At 35.6% G+C, this 22,238-nt stretch overlaps 1 protein-coding gene across 6 annotated transcripts in view; it reads left to right on the forward strand.

Annotated features, from left to right (window-relative positions):
* Positions 1-22,238, forward strand: part of GRIA2 (glutamate ionotropic receptor AMPA type subunit 2) — an 82,433-nt gene that overhangs the window by 55,619 nt on the left and 4,576 nt on the right. For all 6 annotated transcript variants that reach the window (XR_016465717.1, XR_016465718.1, XR_016465719.1 and 3 more), the window contains exons 7-13: positions 2,804-2,971; positions 3,253-3,357; positions 4,070-4,180; positions 5,302-5,508; positions 6,007-6,377; positions 9,845-10,043; positions 22,030-22,238. The exon at positions 22,030-22,238 is cut by the window's right edge and continues 39 nt beyond it. Coding sequence is in view for 3 of the 6 variants with exons in the window: in XM_031614250.2 (XP_031470110.1) it covers positions 2,804-2,971; positions 3,253-3,357; positions 4,070-4,180; positions 5,302-5,508; positions 6,007-6,377; positions 9,845-10,043; positions 22,030-22,238 (1,370 nt within the window). In the remaining 3 variants the exon portion in view is untranslated. The remainder of the gene's footprint in view (positions 1-2,803; positions 2,972-3,252; positions 3,358-4,069; positions 4,181-5,301; positions 5,509-6,006; positions 6,378-9,844; positions 10,044-22,029) is intronic.

The following is a 22,238-nucleotide window of genomic DNA, read 5'->3' on the forward strand; positions in this document are numbered from 1 at the left end:
AGGGTGAAGAGCCCTCTTCTATACCTGTTTAATCTGAATTCAGCCTTCCTGAACGCTGTTTCAGCTGTATAAGGCATTCTAGCTGAGGTCTCCCTCGTGTGTTGTGCAATAGTCTTTGGCTCATTCCCTGCCCCAGATATCCTGTTACTTGTTTCTTTCTCACTGCTCTGTTACTTTTGGACTGAACTGCTAGTTGGAAGTCCCCATGGGTGGTTTTCATTTGTTTTACTGTGTCTACAGTGTAGACATCTATATCTGAGCTGTTTACCCTGGGCTCCTCTAATAGTCACAGAAGTCACTGCAAAAGGAATTAATGGAATCTGTAGGCAAGAGTCACGATGCAGTCCATGCTTCATAGAAAATGACAGCAAATCCTTGGGCACTTCAGAGCATTCAAGTTTATATTATCACCTTATTATCGTAGCTCCAGAATTATGATAACGTAGGGCATCTTCTTGCTTGTTCTTTGCAGTGCTTTAATAAATACAGGCAATTCTGCAGGAACCGTGTAATAATATCAATAGTATTTTCTATTAAATTTTACCCAGTTTATCATCTAAAATTGGAAGTAACTGAAATGAAGTTAGTTTTATAGCACTGTGAAAGTAGTAGTCTGTAAGAGCCCATTCCACTTCTAGAGAATAATATTCCAGGTAGTGCACCCTTTGATTTTAATAATGCAGATTTGAATTTGAATGAATCTCTCATGAAGTGAATCAAGACAGTGCTAATGCATCTTTTAACTCATGACAATTGTCTTTACACATAGAGACACACGAGCACACTCATCTATTTGCATGAGCAGGTTATCTGTGTGTTACTTATGGTCACGAGATCTCTTATTTGGTCATGAGGTTTCAGTTTGGCAATATTAAAAACTATCTACACCTTAATGAGTAAATGTAATACTCTCCATGAAGGTTATTAGGAGCTGGAAGTATATGCAAATTAAAGCAGCAGGAAATTATGAATGGGATGCTTGCTTTTGTGACATCCCCTACAGCATGAAGGTGTGAAGTGTTTGTAAAATATATTGAGATTCCTAGATTAAACGTGATTTAACCTAAATTAGCACATGTGAATTTCATATGTGGGTGTAGGTAGAAATAGATGTGAATCAATAGGTGAAGCCCTGCACAAACTGAATATATGGCTGAGTTGTGGATGTTCAGGCCACTAATTATATGATATTAGGATTATATTCTTGAGATAAAGGATTAAAAAAATCCCTATTATCAAATGAAATATAACTGAAGTTGGCATTGCAGCTTCACAATTTCAAGGCTTTGTTTCCTCTGCCACTCAATGTATCAGTGGTTTATGACAGTGCTGTATGCTAAGCTTTTCTCAAAATGCAGCAGTGTACAACTTATTTCTATGATGCAAAAGCTACTCTTGAAACAGCATTGCTAGCCAGTCCCCGTAAAAATGTTTCAATATCTTTTCTTCTTTCTGTTACCTTCTCATCTATATATCCCTGCTCTCATTTCATCACTGCAACTCCAGTAGTAGAGAATAATGTCAACTCCAGCCAGTCTTTTACTTTATTTTTCTGTTGTTCTGATCCTTTTACATATTTTCATACGAATCTCTGTAAGAACCTTCTTGAGAATATTCACATTAATCATCCAGTAAGTTTATACATCCGAAAAAGAGTTCCACCTTTCTTTTCTTCCTCTCCAAGGTCTAGTGGTTGCATACAAAAATGACCTCAATTCAGAGGACTGCTTTGGTTAGAATTACAACAGCCTTCTGCATGACTTGAGCTAGCTAATTAAAATTCTCATTAAAGTCTGAGCCATTGAAGCAAAGAGGCAATATATCATTTCTCACTGCTTTACAGTTTATATATTTTCAGCATCTAATAGCCTTCATAGGGATCATTGCATTCATTCATAAGGCTGTAAGTGGTTATATTCCGTCCTGTATTTCCAAAAATGGGTCTTAAATTTGGAATAATTGTAATGTTCTGGTCTCATAAAATCCGTCTACCTAAGTCCTCTATGTGTATGCACATGTGATTTTTGTTCAGTTAGTTGCAGTGCAGAATTTTCCAGTAACTGAAGACAAATCCTTTTGATTGTTTAGCCCCAGCTTCTGATGTGTATGATTGCGAGATTCTTTCTGATACCTCAAAAGTTGTAAGGTATTAAGCTCCTTATATCTGTCAGATTAGGAACATGGGACTCTTCCTTGCCTATCATTCTTTGAGAAATGTCATGTTTTCTTCCAGACACTGCAGCACATAAATATATTATTACAAAGGGTTGCCTAGATATTGCCTACTAGCAAACAGCTTCTCTCCTGATCCTTTGTTTGTAACAATAATTTAAACACATGTGTGTTTGGTTTTGTGAGTCTATATGTGGGATGACATATCTCCTGACTTCTGTATATAAATGCACCTTCATGAAGAGTGTAACAAGAGTAAAAAAAACCTCTTATTTCTAAAGGTGTACTCAGGTTAAATAGTGGATATTATTTTTTTCCCTTTTCATCTCTATGAACTTCAGCCGTATCTGGACACCGAAGTGTTACGCAGTTCTGGTGAGAAATGGATGGAGTTCACACCATGAAAACAGCTGTAAATTTTCAGTTCAGGCTTATCAGCATTATCTTTCCAACACTCTTGTGGAGAGCACTGTTCTTTGATCGGTGCGGGTGGCAGTGACCTCAAAACAAAAGGATGTCGTACTGTCATCTTTGTTTTTAATGTATTTCTGTGTCAAATGGATGGAGAATACTAGAAGTTATACTGAAGTTGAAGCTGTTTTTTTAATGAAATATTTTCACTCCTTTTCAGTATACATCTGCTCTGACCTATGATGCTGTGCAAGTGATGACAGAAGCTTTCCGTAATTTGCGTAAACAGAGGATTGAGATCTCCAGAAGAGGAAATGCTGGAGATTGTCTTGCAAATCCAGCTGTACCCTGGGGTCATGGTGTAGAAATAGAAAGGGCATTGAAACAGGTAGCTTCCCTAGAATGAATGCTGGGATGAGTGCATGTGTGAAGTCTTCTATAAATGCTTGAAAAGAACTTTCTAGTCTTCTAACCTGCCTGGATCTTGCTGAGAATAATGAGGAAATTACCTCCACATCAGGAATTTGTTCCTTTGCTAAGGGTTATGTTGGGTACAGAAAGTGTCTAAACTGAATGTTTTTGATAAATCAATAATTGTTTGTGGAAACAAAATTCATTTTTCTAAAAAGGAACGTAATTCATTTACCACTTTCGTCTTCATCTATATAGGTTCAGGTGGAAGGCCTGACAGGGAATATCAAGTTTGATCAGAATGGAAAGAGAATCAATTTTACAATAAACGTCATGGAACTCAAAAGTACTGGCCCTCGGAAGGTAATTTAAATTGTCTTACAGTGTCTTTAAAGGTTTTATCACACTAAGCAGGGGGCTAAGGTAGGTAATGAAACACTACAAATGAGTTAAAGCATGACTTGTGATATTATTTATTCAGAGATATATTCTATGTTGGTCTTGCAGAGTAGAGTAAAAGCACCTATTACTTCTTTCTAACAAATAGAGTTTTTATTTCTGCTAAGTACTACGTGACAGTATTTTCCTTTCGGTTTTGTGGCTTAAACTTCTTACTTTCTGATCTGAAATACTGAATGTGAGCCAGAAACTGGGGAGATGTACATCTGAATGACAAATACAGAATACTGCTTTTCAGTAACATTTGTTTAAATGTGATTATCTTTCTGCTGTAATCTGAAATCCTTTGGGAGAAGCCATTTTATCATGTCTTCCTAATCTGGAGTATTTGATAACAATTCAATCTCACAGCAGATGACTATTGTTTCTAAAAGTTCTTAATATGCAAATGGAGATGATATATTTACTTTAGCCAGAATAATGTGAACGAATATCATTAGCTCATTCTTGTTAATATTTGCTATATTAACTATAAATAGAGATATTTACACTGATAAATCCGTAACTGAAATAGTTCTTTGTGAACATAAATCATGGGCATAGTAATAATATACTTTAACTTTTCTGTGCCAGTTCATATTCACTAGTGTCTGTGCATCCTATAAACTCTCTTTAGATTGGATATTGGAGTGAAGTGGACAAAATGGTTGTGAATCCCCTTGATGGCCCTCTTGGAAATGAATCTTCAGGACTAGAGAATAAGACTATTATTGTCACCACTATTTTGGTAATTAACCTCATATTTTGTCAGAAGAATGTGTATTCTACAGTGGTTTGTTTCCCCTGTTAATATTAGTTTATTTCCTGTTTATTTTTTGAGGTTGTCACATGTTACTCATTATGATATATTAATAAAACCTGGAAATAAAGGAAATGCAATTTGGTATGCTGTTTTCTTCTGTAGAAGACAGATTGTCATTGACTGGGAAGAGAACATCCTAGAAAGTTACTTCTTTTAGGCCAGAAATCAGGAATGAAATACCTGCTTCTGAAAAAGAGTGCTTTAAATGATGTAGCCACAGTAGTAATTATTAATCGACTGCTTATTAGGAAATGGCTTTTGCCAGACAGCAAGGAGACTCATTGTTGCACTTCAGAATCTTAGCTAGTATGGACTGGTAAAGTATGAGATAAACAATTAAAAGTTATATTGCAGTTGTTTAGAAAATAATGTTATGTACTGTTAAACAGCAACGTTTTTGTATTAGTTGCAAGGTTTCTTTATCAATTTGGTTAAGTCACAGGCTAATGTAATGCCAATGGATGCAAGAATAGTTGGGTAACAGTTGAGCAAAGAGGAGGTGTATTCCTTTTAGTGTAACGTATAAACCACCCATAGTTTTGCTGATGATGGAACTTTGTAGATATATATTTTTGTGTTTAAAAACTCAATATTAAGATCTAGCCTGAAGAGCCAGAAGTGTGTTTTGAGAAAGGAACATAGCCGTGAAATAGGAAATAAAATTATTTCATTAAGACAGCAACAAAAGCATCTAAATGCCTTTGCCTTCTTCTATCCAAACTGTAAGAGAGAAAGAAACAGATTTCGGAACTTATTCTCTCTTCTCTGAATGCGTAACTCCTGTTAACGTTCATGATCATTATTAACATACTGCTGGGATCTCTATACCTGTAAGTATTGTTATTTGTATACGACTGCGAAGAATGTAGCATTTAAATCTTTTACAGAATGCATCACGTGATTCATGTACGGCTGACATAATGGCACCTGAATCATCACATGCTATTATTGTCTTCTCTTTTTTCGCTTGTAAAAGGAAAATCTACTAATCTAGGAAACGTACAATTTTTACATTGTAGCTACTAAAGCAAGTTCTTTCTGTGCAGGAGTCCCCATATGTTATGATGAAGAAAAATCATGAAATGCTTGAAGGAAATGATCGATACGAGGGCTATTGCGTGGACCTAGCTACAGAAATTGCTAAGCATTGTGGATTCAAATATAAGCTCACAATTGTTGGGGATGGCAAGTATGGGGCCAGGGATGCAGACACGAAAATATGGAATGGGATGGTTGGAGAACTTGTTTATGGGGTAAGAATATCTATTGTAGTAGTTTAAAATGACTGTTGGGATTTGTGGGATTTGGTTTAGTTTTCTTCATGAAGTAGAGGAAAATGATTTGATTCCTCTGATAAAGAATTAATAACTTGTTTTAGAATAAAAAAAGAAAAAAAGAAAAAGTAAGGCACGGAATTGGATTTTAAATGTAAATGAAGTTGGGAAGGGAATGAGTCCATATTTCACCCTTCTAACCAGGCAAAAGGCCTTACTAACACTTTTAAATGCCATATACTTTTAAAAGGGCATATGTAAATTGGGAAGCTTGGTATATGTCAACCATATGGTTGCATGTATTTCAGTAAGAAGAGTTTCAACTAAAAATTTCTGAAATTTTCCATATCACATTTTCAGTGAAAAGAATGTTAGCTGTGTCTGCTGTCCTATTTTCATTTATGAAATGCAATGGAAACTAAACTATGATCATTATATTAGCTATTATTTTCTTTTTTTTTTTTTTTTTCTTTACAGAAAGCTGATATTGCAATTGCTCCATTAACTATAACATTGGTGAGAGAAGAGGTGATTGACTTCTCAAAGCCCTTTATGAGCCTGGGGATATCAATAATGATCAAGAAACCTCAGAAGTCCAAACCAGGAGTGTTTTCATTTCTTGATCCATTAGCATATGAAATCTGGATGTGCATTGTTTTTGCCTACATTGGGGTCAGTGTAGTTTTATTCCTGGTCAGCAGATTTAGTCCATACGAGTGGCACACAGAGGAATTTGAAGATGGACGAGAAACACAGACTAATGAATCAACTAATGAGTTTGGGATATTTAATAGTCTCTGGTTTTCCCTGGGTGCCTTTATGCAGCAAGGATGCGATATTTCGCCAAGGTTGGTTACTTGCCTTTTTCAACTTTGTGCATTTTTGGTCTCAGCCAGTGGAGGTTCATGGTACATATATTTTCACTTGAAAGAAATGCATTATTGCGTTTCTCTTTCCAAAAATCACAGAAGTCCTTGAAATAAAAGCCGTTTTCTGACACGAGGTAATGTTCAGAACTGTCTTCGTGTCAATCGCATTGTTTGCCAAGTGAAGTTATATATACCATGGGGAGACTGGAAAATGCATAAGGTTCAAATCATTCCATGCCTTCTTGGAGGGGTACCGTGTTTTTGCTGCATATTCCCATTTCACAGTTGACAGTGCATTTGGTTCACAACAACTGTGATGGGAAAGAAGGGTAGAATATTAGCCATGAACTACACAGGCAGCGCTTTACCCCTAAAACTCACTACGTATCACAACAGTTATTAACTGTTTTTCCATAGGAGAGCTTTGAACTGAAGTCGAAATCCCACGATCGCTCCAGTTTATTATGAACAGTTGCAAAACATTGCTGCTTTTCTGTGGCCTAGTTTTGTGAAAGTCACAAAGGAAATTGCTAAAATGAATTTGAAAGTCTAGTTTATAAATGCTTTATTCCTCGTGGATTTTCACCTACCCTATTAGGAACAACAGTGAAGCACTTAAGCTAATTCCTTTGCAGCTCATTAAATATTCTGTTTCCCTTGTGCTTCCCAATCTAGCCTTGATTCAGCAGTGATGAGTAGGTAGATAAATACTACTTTCTGCTTGAAGGAACTGTAGTAAGAAGTGAAGTAGGGCAACTAGGTTTTAGGAAATTAAATCAGATCTTCCTAAGTATAGCAAGCAAGTTAGCTTTCTTCTGAGTGTCCTAAATTAAGATGGAATAGGTCAAATTTTAGGGAGTCTAGTGATTGTTTTGCAATTAAAATCACCCCAAAGGAGCATTTTTTATATCCCAAAAGACAACAGCAGATTTTCAAGTTCTGCAGAAATAACAGAGCTATCTGTGTGAGATATTTTGCAGTTTTATTTAACTTCTTCACGGAAGTATAGCAGCCTTTGTGATGAAGGATGTGATACATTTGTCACGCAGCATGGCAAGAGTTGTGTGCAAGAGATGAGACAATGAAGGGAGAACAACTTCAGGTCATGAGAAGCTGTCTTAATTTCAGTCCTTTGGGTTTTTATATTGACTGTATACTTTACAAGTTTAGTTGTTTGCCGAGTCCCCTGTTAGCTATATAATTATTGCTACTGAATCAAGACCATAGTAAAATGACATATTTTTTTTCAATGTTACTGGCTATTAAAGCTCAACAGTTGTTGTGCAAGTTTGATAACGTTGTAAAGACGATGTAACGACACGGTAAGTGGCCATCATAAAGATGCATGAATCTGACATGATTAAGGAGATTGACGTGGCAGATTTAGTGCCACTGAAGTGTGTAAGAACACCTTATTTCATTGCAAACATGTTTTGAGAAAGGTATTTAGTTTGCATATTATATCTGTTTATTGTAAAAATATAAGTGCAAACACCTCAGTAATTGTTGTTCTTACATTATGACCAAATGATCTGACATATGAGGTGTTTACATACGTGTGAGTTCAGACTACCACATAATTATCAAATTTAGAATTCTTTAAAAATACACATTAAAAAATGAAAGCTTTATTTAACTGGAACAGACAGATGGGAAAAGTTTGAATACAAATGACCACCCTAAAAATTTTACTTACAAAAATGTAATGTGGGAGCATAATTTCTGGACTGATCTTACCCTTGTTTTACAAGGTCAGTAACAGTTCTTTGCTGACAGATCCTGGCTTTTGAATTTGATGAATTATCCTTTACAGTAGATGTTATCAGTACAGTGTAAGATAGGATAAAATAAACACTTAGTAAGTACACACAGATTTTTACCCTGCAAATATATATTTATCACTTAATTTAATCTTTCAATTGTAGAATCATGATGTTTTCAGGTTACCTCTATGCCAGAAGTGACAAAAAACATATTTACAGTATATATTTAAATTTAGATGGAGCACGAAATAACTTCTATTCTATGGTCCTTTTTAATAATGTACACTGGACCATATCTAACTTGATTTTATGTTTTGGACTGGATCAGTGAGTCTGTGGTAGGTGGAGGGTTGGAAAACATAATCTTTGAGGTCTTTTCCAGCCTTAATGATTCTATGATTGTTCATGTCTCAGTTATCAGAAATCTTTTCCAGATTATTTCTCCAGAATTGTTTCAATTTATTTTTCTTCCCAGTTTAACAAATCAGCTTTACATGACTGTTGTGTTTAAAATCAAAGAACACTTTTGAAAAGTATATGTAGAAAGATAAATATATATATATTCTGTCAGAATTAATTTGACATCTCATTCACAATACTGCAGAACAGGTTAATGATTTGTGATTTGTTTACTTAATAGATAGAGGAGACACATACCTAACCTACTGCAGTGCCTAATACTAGGCTTTCAACTACATGCACATTTCTGCCAAATAACTAAGTACATCTCCAAAGATTCTGTACTACTTCCTTCCTTTAATGTCTTGTTTGGAAACAAAGTAGTAAGTAATTTTGAACTTTAAAAGATTGTTAAGAAATAAGTTTGACAATGACAGCAGTATCAATAATTCTATCAACTTTTTAGTACTGAAAGCTAGTGAATTCCTCTAGTTGTGTTCACTTTACTATTCTGTATATTTTCTTGAGTTCTCTTTTCTTCTTTCTTCTTGAGCAGGAGATGCAAAACAAAGATCCATAAGAGCCAACCTGCTGCAGTTACAAACATCAGTTTATCATTGTTTAAAAAAATACACTTTCTTCGCTGTTTTATCTGTATTCTCAGTTTGCTTGTGTCATGTCTAGTCCTCAGCTTGTTAAATGTTTGCATCTCTCACAAGTTGTGTGCACTTCTTAGTTTATGGATATTCCCTGGGCCAGTTTTTATTGCAAATAATGCTATTTGTTTTTTAGTACAGATAGTCTGTAGCAGCATAAGCCATTGTTTTGTAAAAATCAGTCTTTGTCTGAATGTCTCACAAAAACAAGCAGTCTGAAGAGACTTAATTTTTAAGTGCATACTGATTTATCTGAGAGGTCTGTTTTACTGGTTTTGTTTGATTCTTTCCGTGTCACACAAATTCGTATCAGGGGGAATGATAAGCTTGTGTGTTAATGTAGCCATTTGAGATGAGCAATCTCATTTCAGGGCATTCAGAACACTGAAGAAGTGGATCTCTCAGTTCTCCCTAAAGTATACTCTGGAGTTCTGATTCCAGCAGAGGCCAGGAGGTGTAGTGGAGTGTGCAATGGTTACCCCATGTTATTAGTATGTAGAACTGCACTGCAAAATAACTTGAAATGCCTCCCAGTAGTATAATGCATCATTTGCATAAAACTGATAACGTGTGTTCCTTTTTAGGACTTTCATTTCACTTTACAAATCCATTTCATACTTGTTATTAGATCCCTGTCTGGGCGCATTGTTGGAGGTGTGTGGTGGTTCTTTACCCTCATCATAATCTCATCCTACACGGCTAACTTAGCTGCCTTCCTGACGGTTGAGAGGATGGTGTCTCCCATTGAAAGTGCAGAGGATCTTTCCAAGCAAACAGAAATTGCATATGGGACATTAGATTCTGGCTCCACTAAAGAGTTTTTTAGGGTAAGAATTTCTACTTTTTAGTTTTTTTGTTTTCTTGCAACTAGGTCTTCACTCATGTGAATGTTTTCTCCCTAGGCATTATTAAAAGATTGATATAAAAATGTTATGTGTACAATTTAACTTGAAGATATGTAAGTGTTTTAGTTTATTAATTATCAGAACATTTTATTATCTGTATGTCAACCCAGGGGCCATGGTATAAGTAATGCAAGGTAAAAGTGACTGCAAGGAACTGCCTAAAAATATTCCACTGTAAAGAAAAGAAAAGCAAGACATGATCATAAAATGGAGTTGATATTGTTTCTGTAGGCCCTAAGACAGTAGCTAACAGTTTTAAATTAGACTAACAGTAGTGCTATATTTCAGGTAGTCATGCAGTGAATGGAAATGTGAGAAGGTGCACAGCCATGATTTATTAAATACTTCCTATTTTTCAAGCTTGAAGTGGATTAAAGCCCTGTTTGCTACTGTTGAAAGTGCCTGCCTGCTTCTGAAAACAGATGTTACTTGTAGTTGCATTACAGTAATGCTTTCTGTCAGTCTTCTACCCCAATGGTTACAGCTTTTAAAAAGTATAAGACTTAGTAAGTTCTGCTGCTGATTGCAATCCTGCTGATCTAAACCAAAACTAAGATCAGATTTGTAAGCTAGTAAAAGAAAAGTCATTCCATGCTAAAAGCATTAGAAGTGTTTAGAAGGATACAAATGTATTTCTGTTTATGAGAGTGTAAAGCTTATCATAATTGTGGCTATTCAAATTCTTTTGAGCAGTTTCTCCTCAGAGATTCTCAGACTTGTATGGTGTATTTACACGATGAGCTATCTGTGCTCCTAGTATCAGATTTATAATGTTGGTTGAGATGCTCTCTGTGGTGCTCACTTACAAGAATTAGAAGGTTTGAATCCTTATACGTTTTCCCAAGTACTCTTTTACACAATTGTTCCTGAGCAGTAAGAACTATTGTAAAAATCAACTGTGGGCTTTGTGAGGGCATGTTCTTCGTGTTTTGTTAACATAGCTTTCAATCTGTAAAAAGTTAGTACGGTCTCTGGAAATTTCTTTTCAGCAACTTCTGTCAGAAACAATTGATGCACTTCATGTGATGCAGCTGCTAAGTCTGATGATTCTATCTACTATATGCTCCAAATCACATCAGCTTGCCCAGTTATTTTTCAATAAATAGTTGTCAGAATCTCTTTCTGAAACTTGAAACTCGTGTTTCAGGAATGGAACTCTGTGAAAAGCAGTCTTTAGCATTAAGGAGTCTGAAATTTCACCTGGAATCTTTCTAACTGAATTGGAGTGGGTGTGTGATTTTCTTATGACTTGACTTTAGAAGTCAGATTTTTTGAACAGCTGGAAACTAATTAAGTATTTTTCTAGCAGAAAGCTAATGAAAGGTCTTTGTTACTATCATGAATTAAAATAAATATTTGCTTGCTCGTTTTTCCCACAGTTAGTCGGCTTCCTCTTCAAGAAGTGATATTATTTTCCAGTATGCTTTCAATTGGTGGAATGTACACTGTACCTAAATATTCACTAGTTAGAGCCCTCGTTTCTCAGCACAAAAAGTAGGAGTTATTGTATAGCAGTGATAAGAACAGTAAACAGAATTTGTCTTAATGCTGAAGCATGTTTTGTGATGATCATAGAATAATCTGGATTGGAATGGACTCAGAAGTATCGTTGAGTCCAATTCCTGGCTTCAAACAGGACCACCCCAAAATCAGACCATATGTCTGAGAGCTGGGCAGCACCTCTTTTCACTTTTATAAAAAGCTGAGGCAATTGGGATATATGCCTAGCAGCAGGTGGGTTAAAAATTGAGTAATGAAGGATGCCAGAAATGAGAGAGGAAAAGTTGTTATTGATGAGAGTAGCCAGCTACCTGCTGAGGTATGTAAGGTGAAGTTCATCAGCCACTAAAACAATAGAAGAAATAATTGCTGACTTCAAATGTTTTATATGAGATTATTTTTTTAATCCGTGATGAGAATCAGAGATCTGCCTAATGATAAAAGTGCTAATTTGATCAGACTTACACCATATAGACTGAGATTGAAATGCTAATAACTTCTGTAATTTAGCTTCTAGATTCACTTTTGAAAAACTTTACTTCCTTTGCTTGTTCCTTTTGCATACGTTTTCCCACAGCTTCTTTAAAAATACAGACATCCTTCCATCAAATGGTATCTTTCTGCCAATCATAAAAGTGAAATATCATATAAACTATAAATCAGTTCATGGTTTCAAACCTGGAGCACTTCAGGTCAAGAGGAATTTTTTCACAGCATTGCAACAACTAAGAAATGAATGTGCCACTGCTAGACCTGAATGAATTATTTAGTCAACAATTTACTTCAAGAAATTGTTTTTCTTCAATTTTCCTTTTTCATCCTGGAATGTCCGCAGAATGCTTACAGTATTTCTGAATGTATTTGTTGTTCTAACTTTCAGAGTTTCGTTGGCAAGCATTTTTATTTTCAGTGCTAGAAGAATCCAAACAATACTCAGTCTCCTTTAAAGTACGCTGAGTACATTCAGTGATTGTTCTTCCACATTCTTCCATCATGACTTTTACTTACAGAGGATAGCACATATCTCATCTAACTTCAGTTTTGTGGGAGTTATTCTTCCAGACAAGGCTATTTTTCTCTTCTTCTCTGTGAAGAAAGTATGTCTAAAGAACAGAAGACTTAATCTGTGTTACCTGGTGTTTTTAAGATGGAGTGAGTCACCATAGGGATATATATATATATTTTTGTCATTTTCTAGGCAGAAATTCTCAGCAATAAGCTCTAAGTGGTTAAACTTAAATGAAAAATGATATTCTGAATAGCTGAATATATATATATATATATATATATATAAATGGGTTGAAATCTTTGTCCAGCTTCTGTAAATGCTTAAATAACATGAACTAGTAGAGGTGTTGTGTAAGCCTGGGCAAGCTGGAATTGTCACATTAGCTTGCTAACTGTTTTGTTTCAGGACACCAGTCATTGAATCATCTACTCAAGTAGTGTTGGCTGGCACTAAAACATAGAAGAGGATGAACCAGGAATTGTAGTCCAGTGTTCCCACTGCTTCTTTAAGAGAGTAAGCAGAAACACGGTACATCCTGCATAGGTGCAGATGATTTTAACAGTATTAAAAAGAAATACAGTAAAAATCTGCAGGAAAATATTATTGCATAACAATAAAGTTCCAGATACACAAATTTTCTTCAGTGGCAGATCAGTTACGTCTCTTGACGTGGAATAATTTTCCACAGGATATCTCAAAATTGCTACTAATGGGACTGCAAGTACAATACAGGTTTTCAGAGTACTTTCACTGAGCTGGGATGTTTGTCAGTTCTGTTGTTCACTAGTGGCTCTCTCTCTTAAGATATTGCTGTTAGAGTTTCTAGTGCAACTGAAAGCCTAATTAAAGGTGTACGGTGCGTTGCGGTTGCATTTTCTCTTCTGGGTTTACAGCCTGAAGAAACTGTGTGTGGCTGTGCTTTTCCAGAAAAGCATTGTTTTTCTCAAATTAGGGGTAGACTGTAACAGTGGCAGTGTGAACAGGACTGCAGGCATAGGTTGAAAGATGCAAGGATCATTTCAGTTCTTTTGTTCAAGCGCATCATCTTTACAGCTGTAAGACAGTAGATGCTACTTGGTGGAGGGCTAAATGGTGGGACAACAGAATTTCATTGCTCTGGTAGGTACTGTCAACACTATCTACAGTCACATGGTATTTTTATCGCCAGTTATCTCTCTCCAGCCACTCTAAATATACTTGATATTAATTTATTAGCCAAGATATTTGATTTGAGGGGTAGAAGTCATCATAACCCAAGAAGGCAGACCACTGCTCCCCTAACGATGCTGAAATTAATTTTAAAGAATTGTGTATATGTGTGAAATTCCTGAGTTTGCTGTGATAAACGTCCTGAGCTACAATAATGGAAGAAAGAAACAAAGTACAGCTGTGTAAGTATGCAATCTGAATATTCAGCAGCACATTTCTATTATTTTCATCTGCTTAGAGACTTATGGAAAATGAGTGTGAAAGTGATACAGACAGACACAAATCTAATTCCTTTTAAATTTCAATCATGTTTCTGCTGCTTGCCCAGCAATACTCATCAAAAATATGTACAGAAGGTCGACAAATGAAATCAATTGTTCTACCTTCTTTTCTTTTTAAAAGATGGATTGCAACTTGCTCTGTAAGGTCAGAAGACATCTCAGAAATTAAAAGTGACATGCAGAGCAATAACTAGACTAATTTATATTCTCTGTGTCTGCAGTGGTTTTTATTTTAAAACTTTTCATACGTGTGTGACATGTACAGGTGAATCTGTTTCATTATGCATTGATGACCTTTAAGAATAGATCCTTTGCCGAAGGAGAAGCAAGGAGAGATGCTCCACAAAGAAAGTATTCTTTAGCTTTCACTAAACAGAGTAAGCAGGAGTCAAGAGTTCCTCAATGAAAAGTTAGACATGGAAAATCTGGAAGTATAATAATTTGTTCTTCATAGTGAGAAGCCAGCAGCAAATATTGGAAGAGCTGACAGATCCCCTGAGTCATTTCTCCTGAAAAAGGAAATTTGGCTAGAGATTAGCATTCTCTTTTTTGAAGATCTTCAACAAAGCCCGGTGCGTCTAGATTTATAAATACTTTGAAATATTTCCTTACTTAAAAAAGTATTTAAATTGATGATTATATTATAAAATGTTACACAAAAAGAGAAAAAGCATACAGCAAGCAATCTTTGAGTCTCAGTTTGTCTTTGCACTCAAGATGTTACTCAAGCTTTTAAAAAATATTAGGAAATCTCAAAAATCAGGGAGGAGAAACACTGATTTAAAGAAATAAATAAATGACATTGTTAAATGGATGTACTTCAGCTTTTTTTGTTTGTTTGTTTGAGGTGCAGAGGAATTGCACAGAACATATGTTCCAGAGCTAAATTTTGATGAGCTCAAGGGGTGTTCAAGGGACGATGGAGACTAAAGACTCTCAGTTATGAAATTGTGTAACTGTTATCATGGACTCTGCTTAGCACCTTAAGCAGCAGAGGCCACAGGACTGACATTTCGTGGATACCTGAAGGAGATACAGTTAGAAAATATTGGTTTGACTTTTGAAGTTTTGACAGAAGGAAGAGGTACTGAGTTAATGGAAAGAATGCCATTTGCATCCAATAGCAAACAAGACGTGTTTTTTTTTTTTTTTTTTTCTGGTCTGGAGAGTTTAACTGATTCATTTTCTGTTGTGTTTTCTTGGTTTTCAAAGTTCTTACATCTGGGCAAAATACTTAAGAGCTGTATTAGGTCATTCTGAAATTTTACTTCAAAATAACAAATGCAGTAATGAATACTTTATTTTTCTTTATTCTCAAGGCATCTCTCTTTGTTATTTTCTGGGAACATTTATTTCTGCATTACCTGAAATCCTGATGTTTTTTTGCAGACATCTCAGCAAGCCTATAGTGCTGTGGTGCTTCAGAAACTGTTTCTATAGTACCCAGTTTAATTTTAATAACTATTTGCTTTATACTTATTGAAAAGAAAATGTTTAATAGAGTTTTCATTTCTTATTGGTAAGGGTAAATTGTGTCTGGTGAAAGAAATGTGTTATTCCTCGATCTTCTCTTTAAGTTTTCATCAAGTGTTTTTTAGATGTTTTAACCCAGGTATGCTGTGCAGTAGATAATTGTGTGCTGGATGCAGTGAATTTCCTGAACCATTGTTTGAAGATTCTCCACTGGTGTGAAAGGAGTTGCACTACCCCTAGGATGATCTACTGATCATCCCATAATGTCACAATCTAACGATCACATAATGTGATTGTTAGGAATTTATTTTCTAGCCTGAGTGTTTTATAAGTAATTCATCCTTAGTTGCTACAGTACATTTTGATCACAGTGATTAATTTATCTTCTTTTTCTGTTGTTTTTCTCTATTTGAGCAACTTCCATTTTCTTGCACGTTTTCCTATTGGTCCTAAGATGCTGGACAATGCTTCCAACCTAAAAAGTTCCATTTCATTTGTGTCATTCTAGTGCTCAGAATTTTCCACTTCTCTTATATAACAAATAATTCCCGTTTTGATCAACCCAATTTCCTTTCTTACAAATACAAGTCACTTCTATCTTCAAATGTTTTCATTCTGAAATGTGAGATGAGGCTGTGTGTGCCATGCTGTACTTCAGACCAAAAGGGCTGTAGTTCTTTTTAATGACTTTTCATTCTTCTTAAGTACCTTTAGTATGTTTGATTCTAGACTACAGTAGTAGCATCTGCAGTTCACTAAGGAATCTGCAGTTTCTTAATAAATTGTTTTGTGTTTTATGATTCAGTTTATTCTTCCCTGACCCATCCCATATATAGATGCAGTAAGTTTTTTGTTCTGGATCTATCTCATTTTGATCACTTCTGCATTCTCCATCATATAACCTATTATTTCTCTAATTCAATCTCATTTGAAAAGCTAAAAATTAATAAGATACGAATTTGGATTATGGTTCTATACCTAGATTTTTCTTTGACCTTCTTCCTACTACACAGCAAATACACTTTTCCTACTCTCTTCACGCATGAGGCTGGAAAATCTGCTACTGTTTGCTGTTTCTTCAGCTTGTACTACATACTGTTTCCTTTACGTTATCGGATTTCCTCCGATCAAATCAAGATCCTACTTAGAAATTTGCATTTGTAGTACAGTGGTGTAACAAAGCTGTGGTAGTAGATACTGCAGCATGACAGTAGTACAGCTGTCTCCACATCAGGAGGTTTGTTGTGGTGAAGATAACTTTAGGAGTGGGCAGGAGATTTTTCTTATGACTTCAAAGAACACATTTCTTTGGGTCATCCCTGTAGAAATTAGTTTGTTTAGCACTTATCTGAGTTTTTAATAGAACGAGATTTAAATGGCCTGCCTTGACTTTTTGAATGTGCTGAATGGAGAGGAATCTAGATTCCTGCGAATTTGAATTCATTAGAAGTTGAATTGACCCCAGTAAAATGACTTGGAGGAGAAATCCTTTTGGCAAGTGTTTCAACGGTGATTAAATGTGCTTGAAACTGTAAGACTAACATACCTTCATAAGAAAAGCCTCCTTGAACGTTTAATCTCTAAATCACATGAAAATGATGATGACATGAGGTCTTTGTCTTGCACATGAACATATGCTATCTTTTCATTGAAGTGGATTCTTAGTACAAATTGTTTTAAGTAGGCTTTTGAGGAATACATTCTTGAGATAGAATGCTTGAAATTTCTTATTAAGACAAAATGTGTTAAAGATACTTTATGTATAAATACTTTATGTATTTCAATTTAAGTTAAGGAAACTGGGAAGCTTGTAAAACCACATCTTAAAAGCATTCCTTTAAATTTACCCATTATTATTAAAATTATCAGTATTTTTATTTTTATTAACGTTCAGTACCCACCCAGTATAAACAAGGTTAAGTATTCTAAAATACTTAATTTGAGTTAATTAAAAAGCCTGAAAAAATAGTTTTGGCCTTTTCTGGTGCGGTGGGAGAGAGTGAGTGGGAGGGAAGGAAGGGGGAATGCATCAAGTGGTTTAGTGTGGAAATTGGCAAGATTTGTTTCTAGCTGAAGTTTCTAGCTATTGATGCCCCTTTTGATTTGTGTCCTTCAGTATGGAACGTCAACAAGATCTTAACACAAACCATAATTGAGGATTAAAGTTGTACACCTGCAGTACAAAGATCATCATGTATTAGAATGTCTGTTGTGTGGGGAGCTATTTCTGTCAGTGACACACTAATTACAGCATCCCATTTTAAGAATATTAGGTCTTTGAATGACAAAATGGAAAAGTTATCTGATGACCTACAAAATACACAGTTAATTAATTTGATATAGCTTTCCATAATTTAATTTCCTAATGAGTTTCTTAATGGAGGCAGTATTTTACATCTAAATGGGATGTGTACTCTCTAATAATTTTGATAGTCGTGATGCACAGTGGTGACATGGTAATAATAAAAAAAAAAATTGTAGCTGTTTGGATGCTTTTATATTTTTGTAGAAATGGTAAGTTAAGTGCATTATGAATATGTGTCTTGTGTTTACACGTTGCCAATGATTGTAATAATGAAGCTACTGTTAGCTTTTAACATTTCATCTATATACTTGAGTGTCATGCTGCAATAGCAGTAAACCACATCAATTAATGGAGTTAAATAATGAAGTAATCGACTTGGTTCACGTGTGTTTTTTAATGAAGCACTGCTGATCTTTTATTTCATTGACGTCAGATAAAATAAATATTTTAGGAAGAGGCATGAAAGCCCAACTTGCACACAGGGCACCCTGCATTCACAAGAATTCTGTTTCTTCATGTTGCGATCCGCTGTTGGTAATGAATGTGAACTCTTACAAGTGCAGTTTAAACAGGGGAGAATCATTTCTATAGAAATAATATACGTGCATTTGTAGCACTGACCAAGTTTAAATAATCTCTTGATGCTACTTTTTCAAAGTATTTTTGATTTTGGATTGGTGAATAGATTAAGCATGCAGACTCATACTAGCTTTTTGAATTCACTTGTATGTAAGTACGAAGTATTAGGTAAAGGTCTCTTCAGACACTGTCTTTACTTTTACATCCTTTAGGTATAGCTTTTCATATAGAAGGCAAATTTTAGATGAAAAAAAAAAAAAATGGAAACAATGTTCCTAAAACAGAAATTACTGCTAGTAAGGACTCTGTAGCAGGAACGTGGAATATTTGAGACATTTATGATTTTGTTTCGACTGAATGTGAAGGAGGAACAATGAGATATCCCTTGACTTGGTAGGGGTCAAAACTATGAGCAGTGTGAACTCTGGCATTATGTTTCTTTTGGTGCTCATGGTTGAAGATGACTGTACGGTCATGAAAAAAATCTGAGTATTATTTTCTGGTGATGTTTTTCACTACATATTTTTATTTCTGTGGTTGCTGGATCAGGTATTACTTTACCTTCAGTGATGTGGGAAGGAACCTGTGAGCCATCTAGTGGGAAGTTTCTTTGTAACACTTGACCACTTGAGGAATCTTTTTCTTACGCCTTTTCCCATTCAGACATCCAGCACCAGTCGCTGTGTCTGTAATGCAACTGCCTTCTTCCTTCGCATTTATCTGCAGTGATCAGATCTCTGTCAAGTGATGGTGGGAAATGGGGAGCTGTGTTTTACTAAGGCTGAATGATGGAAGCAGAACAAACTTACCTGGATGTCCGTAACTTTTATATATATACATACATAAAACCTGTAAAAGGTCATTGAAATAAACCTGGAAGCAGTGCAGTTAAGAAAGCAAGGGCAGTCAAGTCTGTTTTAGAAGCTGCTCCTGATAGCAGCCTAATTTAAATGAAGAATATTTATTTATTTATTTATTTAGTACTTGAATGTTTTTTTCAGTGAGGAAATAATATTTTAAATGTCTGCATAACCTTTTCTGTTCTACAGCATAAGATTTGAATGCCTTATGGTGAAAATTGTGATGACAGGCACTTAAATGCCTTAGATATTTTCTCTTTTGAGTTGAGCTAAAACTTTTGAGATGGATCTAAGCTAGTCCAAATTTGTTTTACGTTTTATAGAGTAAATCTATGATGATTCATCTCTGTAATCATTTTTATATCACTGTTGGAAGCTAGGTGTCCCTTGCATGCTTTATAGTGGTGGGTCCTATGTAGGAAGCTGGATGTTTGCTGTTGACCTGTGAAGCAAACGGGATGGAGCATCTGGGTTCAGTTAAGAAGGTAGATTTGAGAGTGAGAACTCGGAGAAAACTGATCTCCTCTGTATGAGGTTAGAAGCATCTTAGTCCAACCCTGAGTGGACTGTGAATGGAGGAGAGTGAGCACCTTGAAGGGCTAAATTCTGGTAGCTTTGCTTTTGGGGAATTGAGCAACACAGGGAGTAGATAGTAGGAAGCCATCCAGTTTGCTATACATGCAATTAAGGTTTACACTTTATACTCTCTGATGATGGTATAGGAGTTGGTCAGATATTAAAATAGCCGTACGGACTTGAATCTTCAGGTAAAATTCTCTTTCAGCTTGGGATACTACTTACGATCTCAGAGGCATTTATCTGCCTTTCTGTGCATCAGGTAAGCTACGGGCAAAGCGTAATACTGGATTGGTACTGACAGCTTGTAGTACACAGTGACAGTTTACACTGTTAGCTGGCTTTTCAAAGATGGTGCATTATAATATTTTTTTCAGGTTTCCCATAGATTTTAGGATGTTGTATTTCAGTATACAGAATGGAACAAGAGCAATGCATGTTCAATATGGCAGATGTTGCAGGAATCTGAGAAGCCCACCCTGCCTTCAGCACACAGTTTCTCAGTCATTGCTGGTCATGCTCACTATATCCAACCATTTTGATATTAATGGGTATACTGAGTATGTGTAGAACAACAGTTCAGAATATACAACAATACATCTGCAAGTGAACTTTCAGCTGTGCTAGCTGTGCAGATGCTGGTAAAAGTTGGAAAACCTTCAATGGTTTGTGCTACCAGAACTTTAAATGCTAAGAGATGTACTAAGATGAGGGCAGAATCTGAGCCTTGGAATCTTTCTGTGCGATATTTCAGGACAAAAAAGGGTAAGTCTGGGAAAATGATAATGCTGTAACACAGGGACTGTGAAGCCTTGGGAGACAGGGAAGACATTTCTCATGCCTTTATACTTGGTTCATTTATTTTTAAAATGATTTGATTAAAGATACATTTATAATGTAAGTGCTGTTCTGAAGGGTACATTATGTCTTCAGTGGAGAAGCGTTTCTCATACATTTTATTACAGCAGAGATTTGGTATATTTACACATACAGTAGTTAAGTCTCATAGGATGACTACAAAATAAATGGTCCTTGGTTTTCTACAGCAAAGTAGAAATGCCATAATGGCTGAGTTATATCCAACGTGGTATTGCACTCTGCAGTATTTTATCCTTTATTGTTCTTGCCTGCTTCGTATACTGATTTAAGTTGTCTCTTTAAGAAAATCACATAAGTTTCATTGTTTCATTTTAGCTTCGTAGACATTTTGATCAGATAAAGTGGAATGTGAAATGTTTGCACACTTTGGTTTTCTGCTCAGCTTACGTAAAGAGTGATGGTATATACATATGCTTGCCATTTTCTTCACTGGAATTGTACAGTATGTGACAATATGAGGAATCCAGCTTTCTATACTATTTCCCTCATTGTTAATTGTTATTGATTCTGACCTGTCGTGTATTTCAAGAAGTGCCCCATCTGCTTTTTCTTTGATAAGCTCTTCCCTTTTGGTGACCTAGATAGCAAATTTTGTTTTGTTTTGTTTTCAGGTTAATGCATAACTATCAATTGGTAGTTATAACTGCCACTTATAGTTATAACTACCAATTGGTTAAAGCCAGGGAAATGTACTTTAGATCATGCTCTTTCTGGGAAAAAGATGCCTGTTTTGCCAAGTTAACTTAGTGAGTCATGTGTAGTACTACAAGTAAGAACAACCTTGAAACAGGTGCCTCACTATTAATGTTCCCTTCAGGTTTCATAGCAATTTTAGTATCCTCTGTGGAGCAATCTGAATCTTTCTAGTACCATTGATACATTTCAGCTCACCATTGCATAATAAGTAGCTGCAGAGAGCTGCATAAAAAGATGATCATCTTATTTGAGTGGAACCTTCTTGATGAATATTTTAGTGAAGCTTAAATATATTTCTTATGTTTTAATCTGGCACACTTCTAATAAAGTGGAAGTAACACTGCTTCAAAACTTCAATATAAGAAATATGAAGCATATATACAATGACAGCATATTATTAATAGAAAAAGATAATGTAGCTGCTGTAATCTTTCAGCATTGGTTAATAAACTTGCCTGAAACAGCGTAATCATATTTTCCCACGTGTGCTTTTGCTGTCTACGTAAAAATTAGTTAATTAGGCTTCATATTGTCTCCACAGAGATCTAAAATTGCAGTGTTTGATAAAATGTGGACCTATATGAAAAGTGCAGAGCCATCTGTGTTTGTGAGGACTACAGCAGAAGGGGTAGCTCGAGTACGGAAGTCCAAAGGAAAATATGCCTACTTGCTGGAGTCAACCATGAATGAGTACATCGAACAAAGGAAACCCTGTGATACCATGAAAGTTGGTGGGAATTTGGATTCCAA

The sequence above is a fragment of the Phasianus colchicus genome, chromosome 4 (genome assembly GCF_987193195.1).
Source record: "Phasianus colchicus chromosome 4, bPhaCol1.hap1.1, whole genome shotgun sequence".
In the NCBI taxonomy this organism is placed as follows: Eukaryota; Metazoa; Chordata; class Aves; order Galliformes; family Phasianidae; genus Phasianus; species Phasianus colchicus.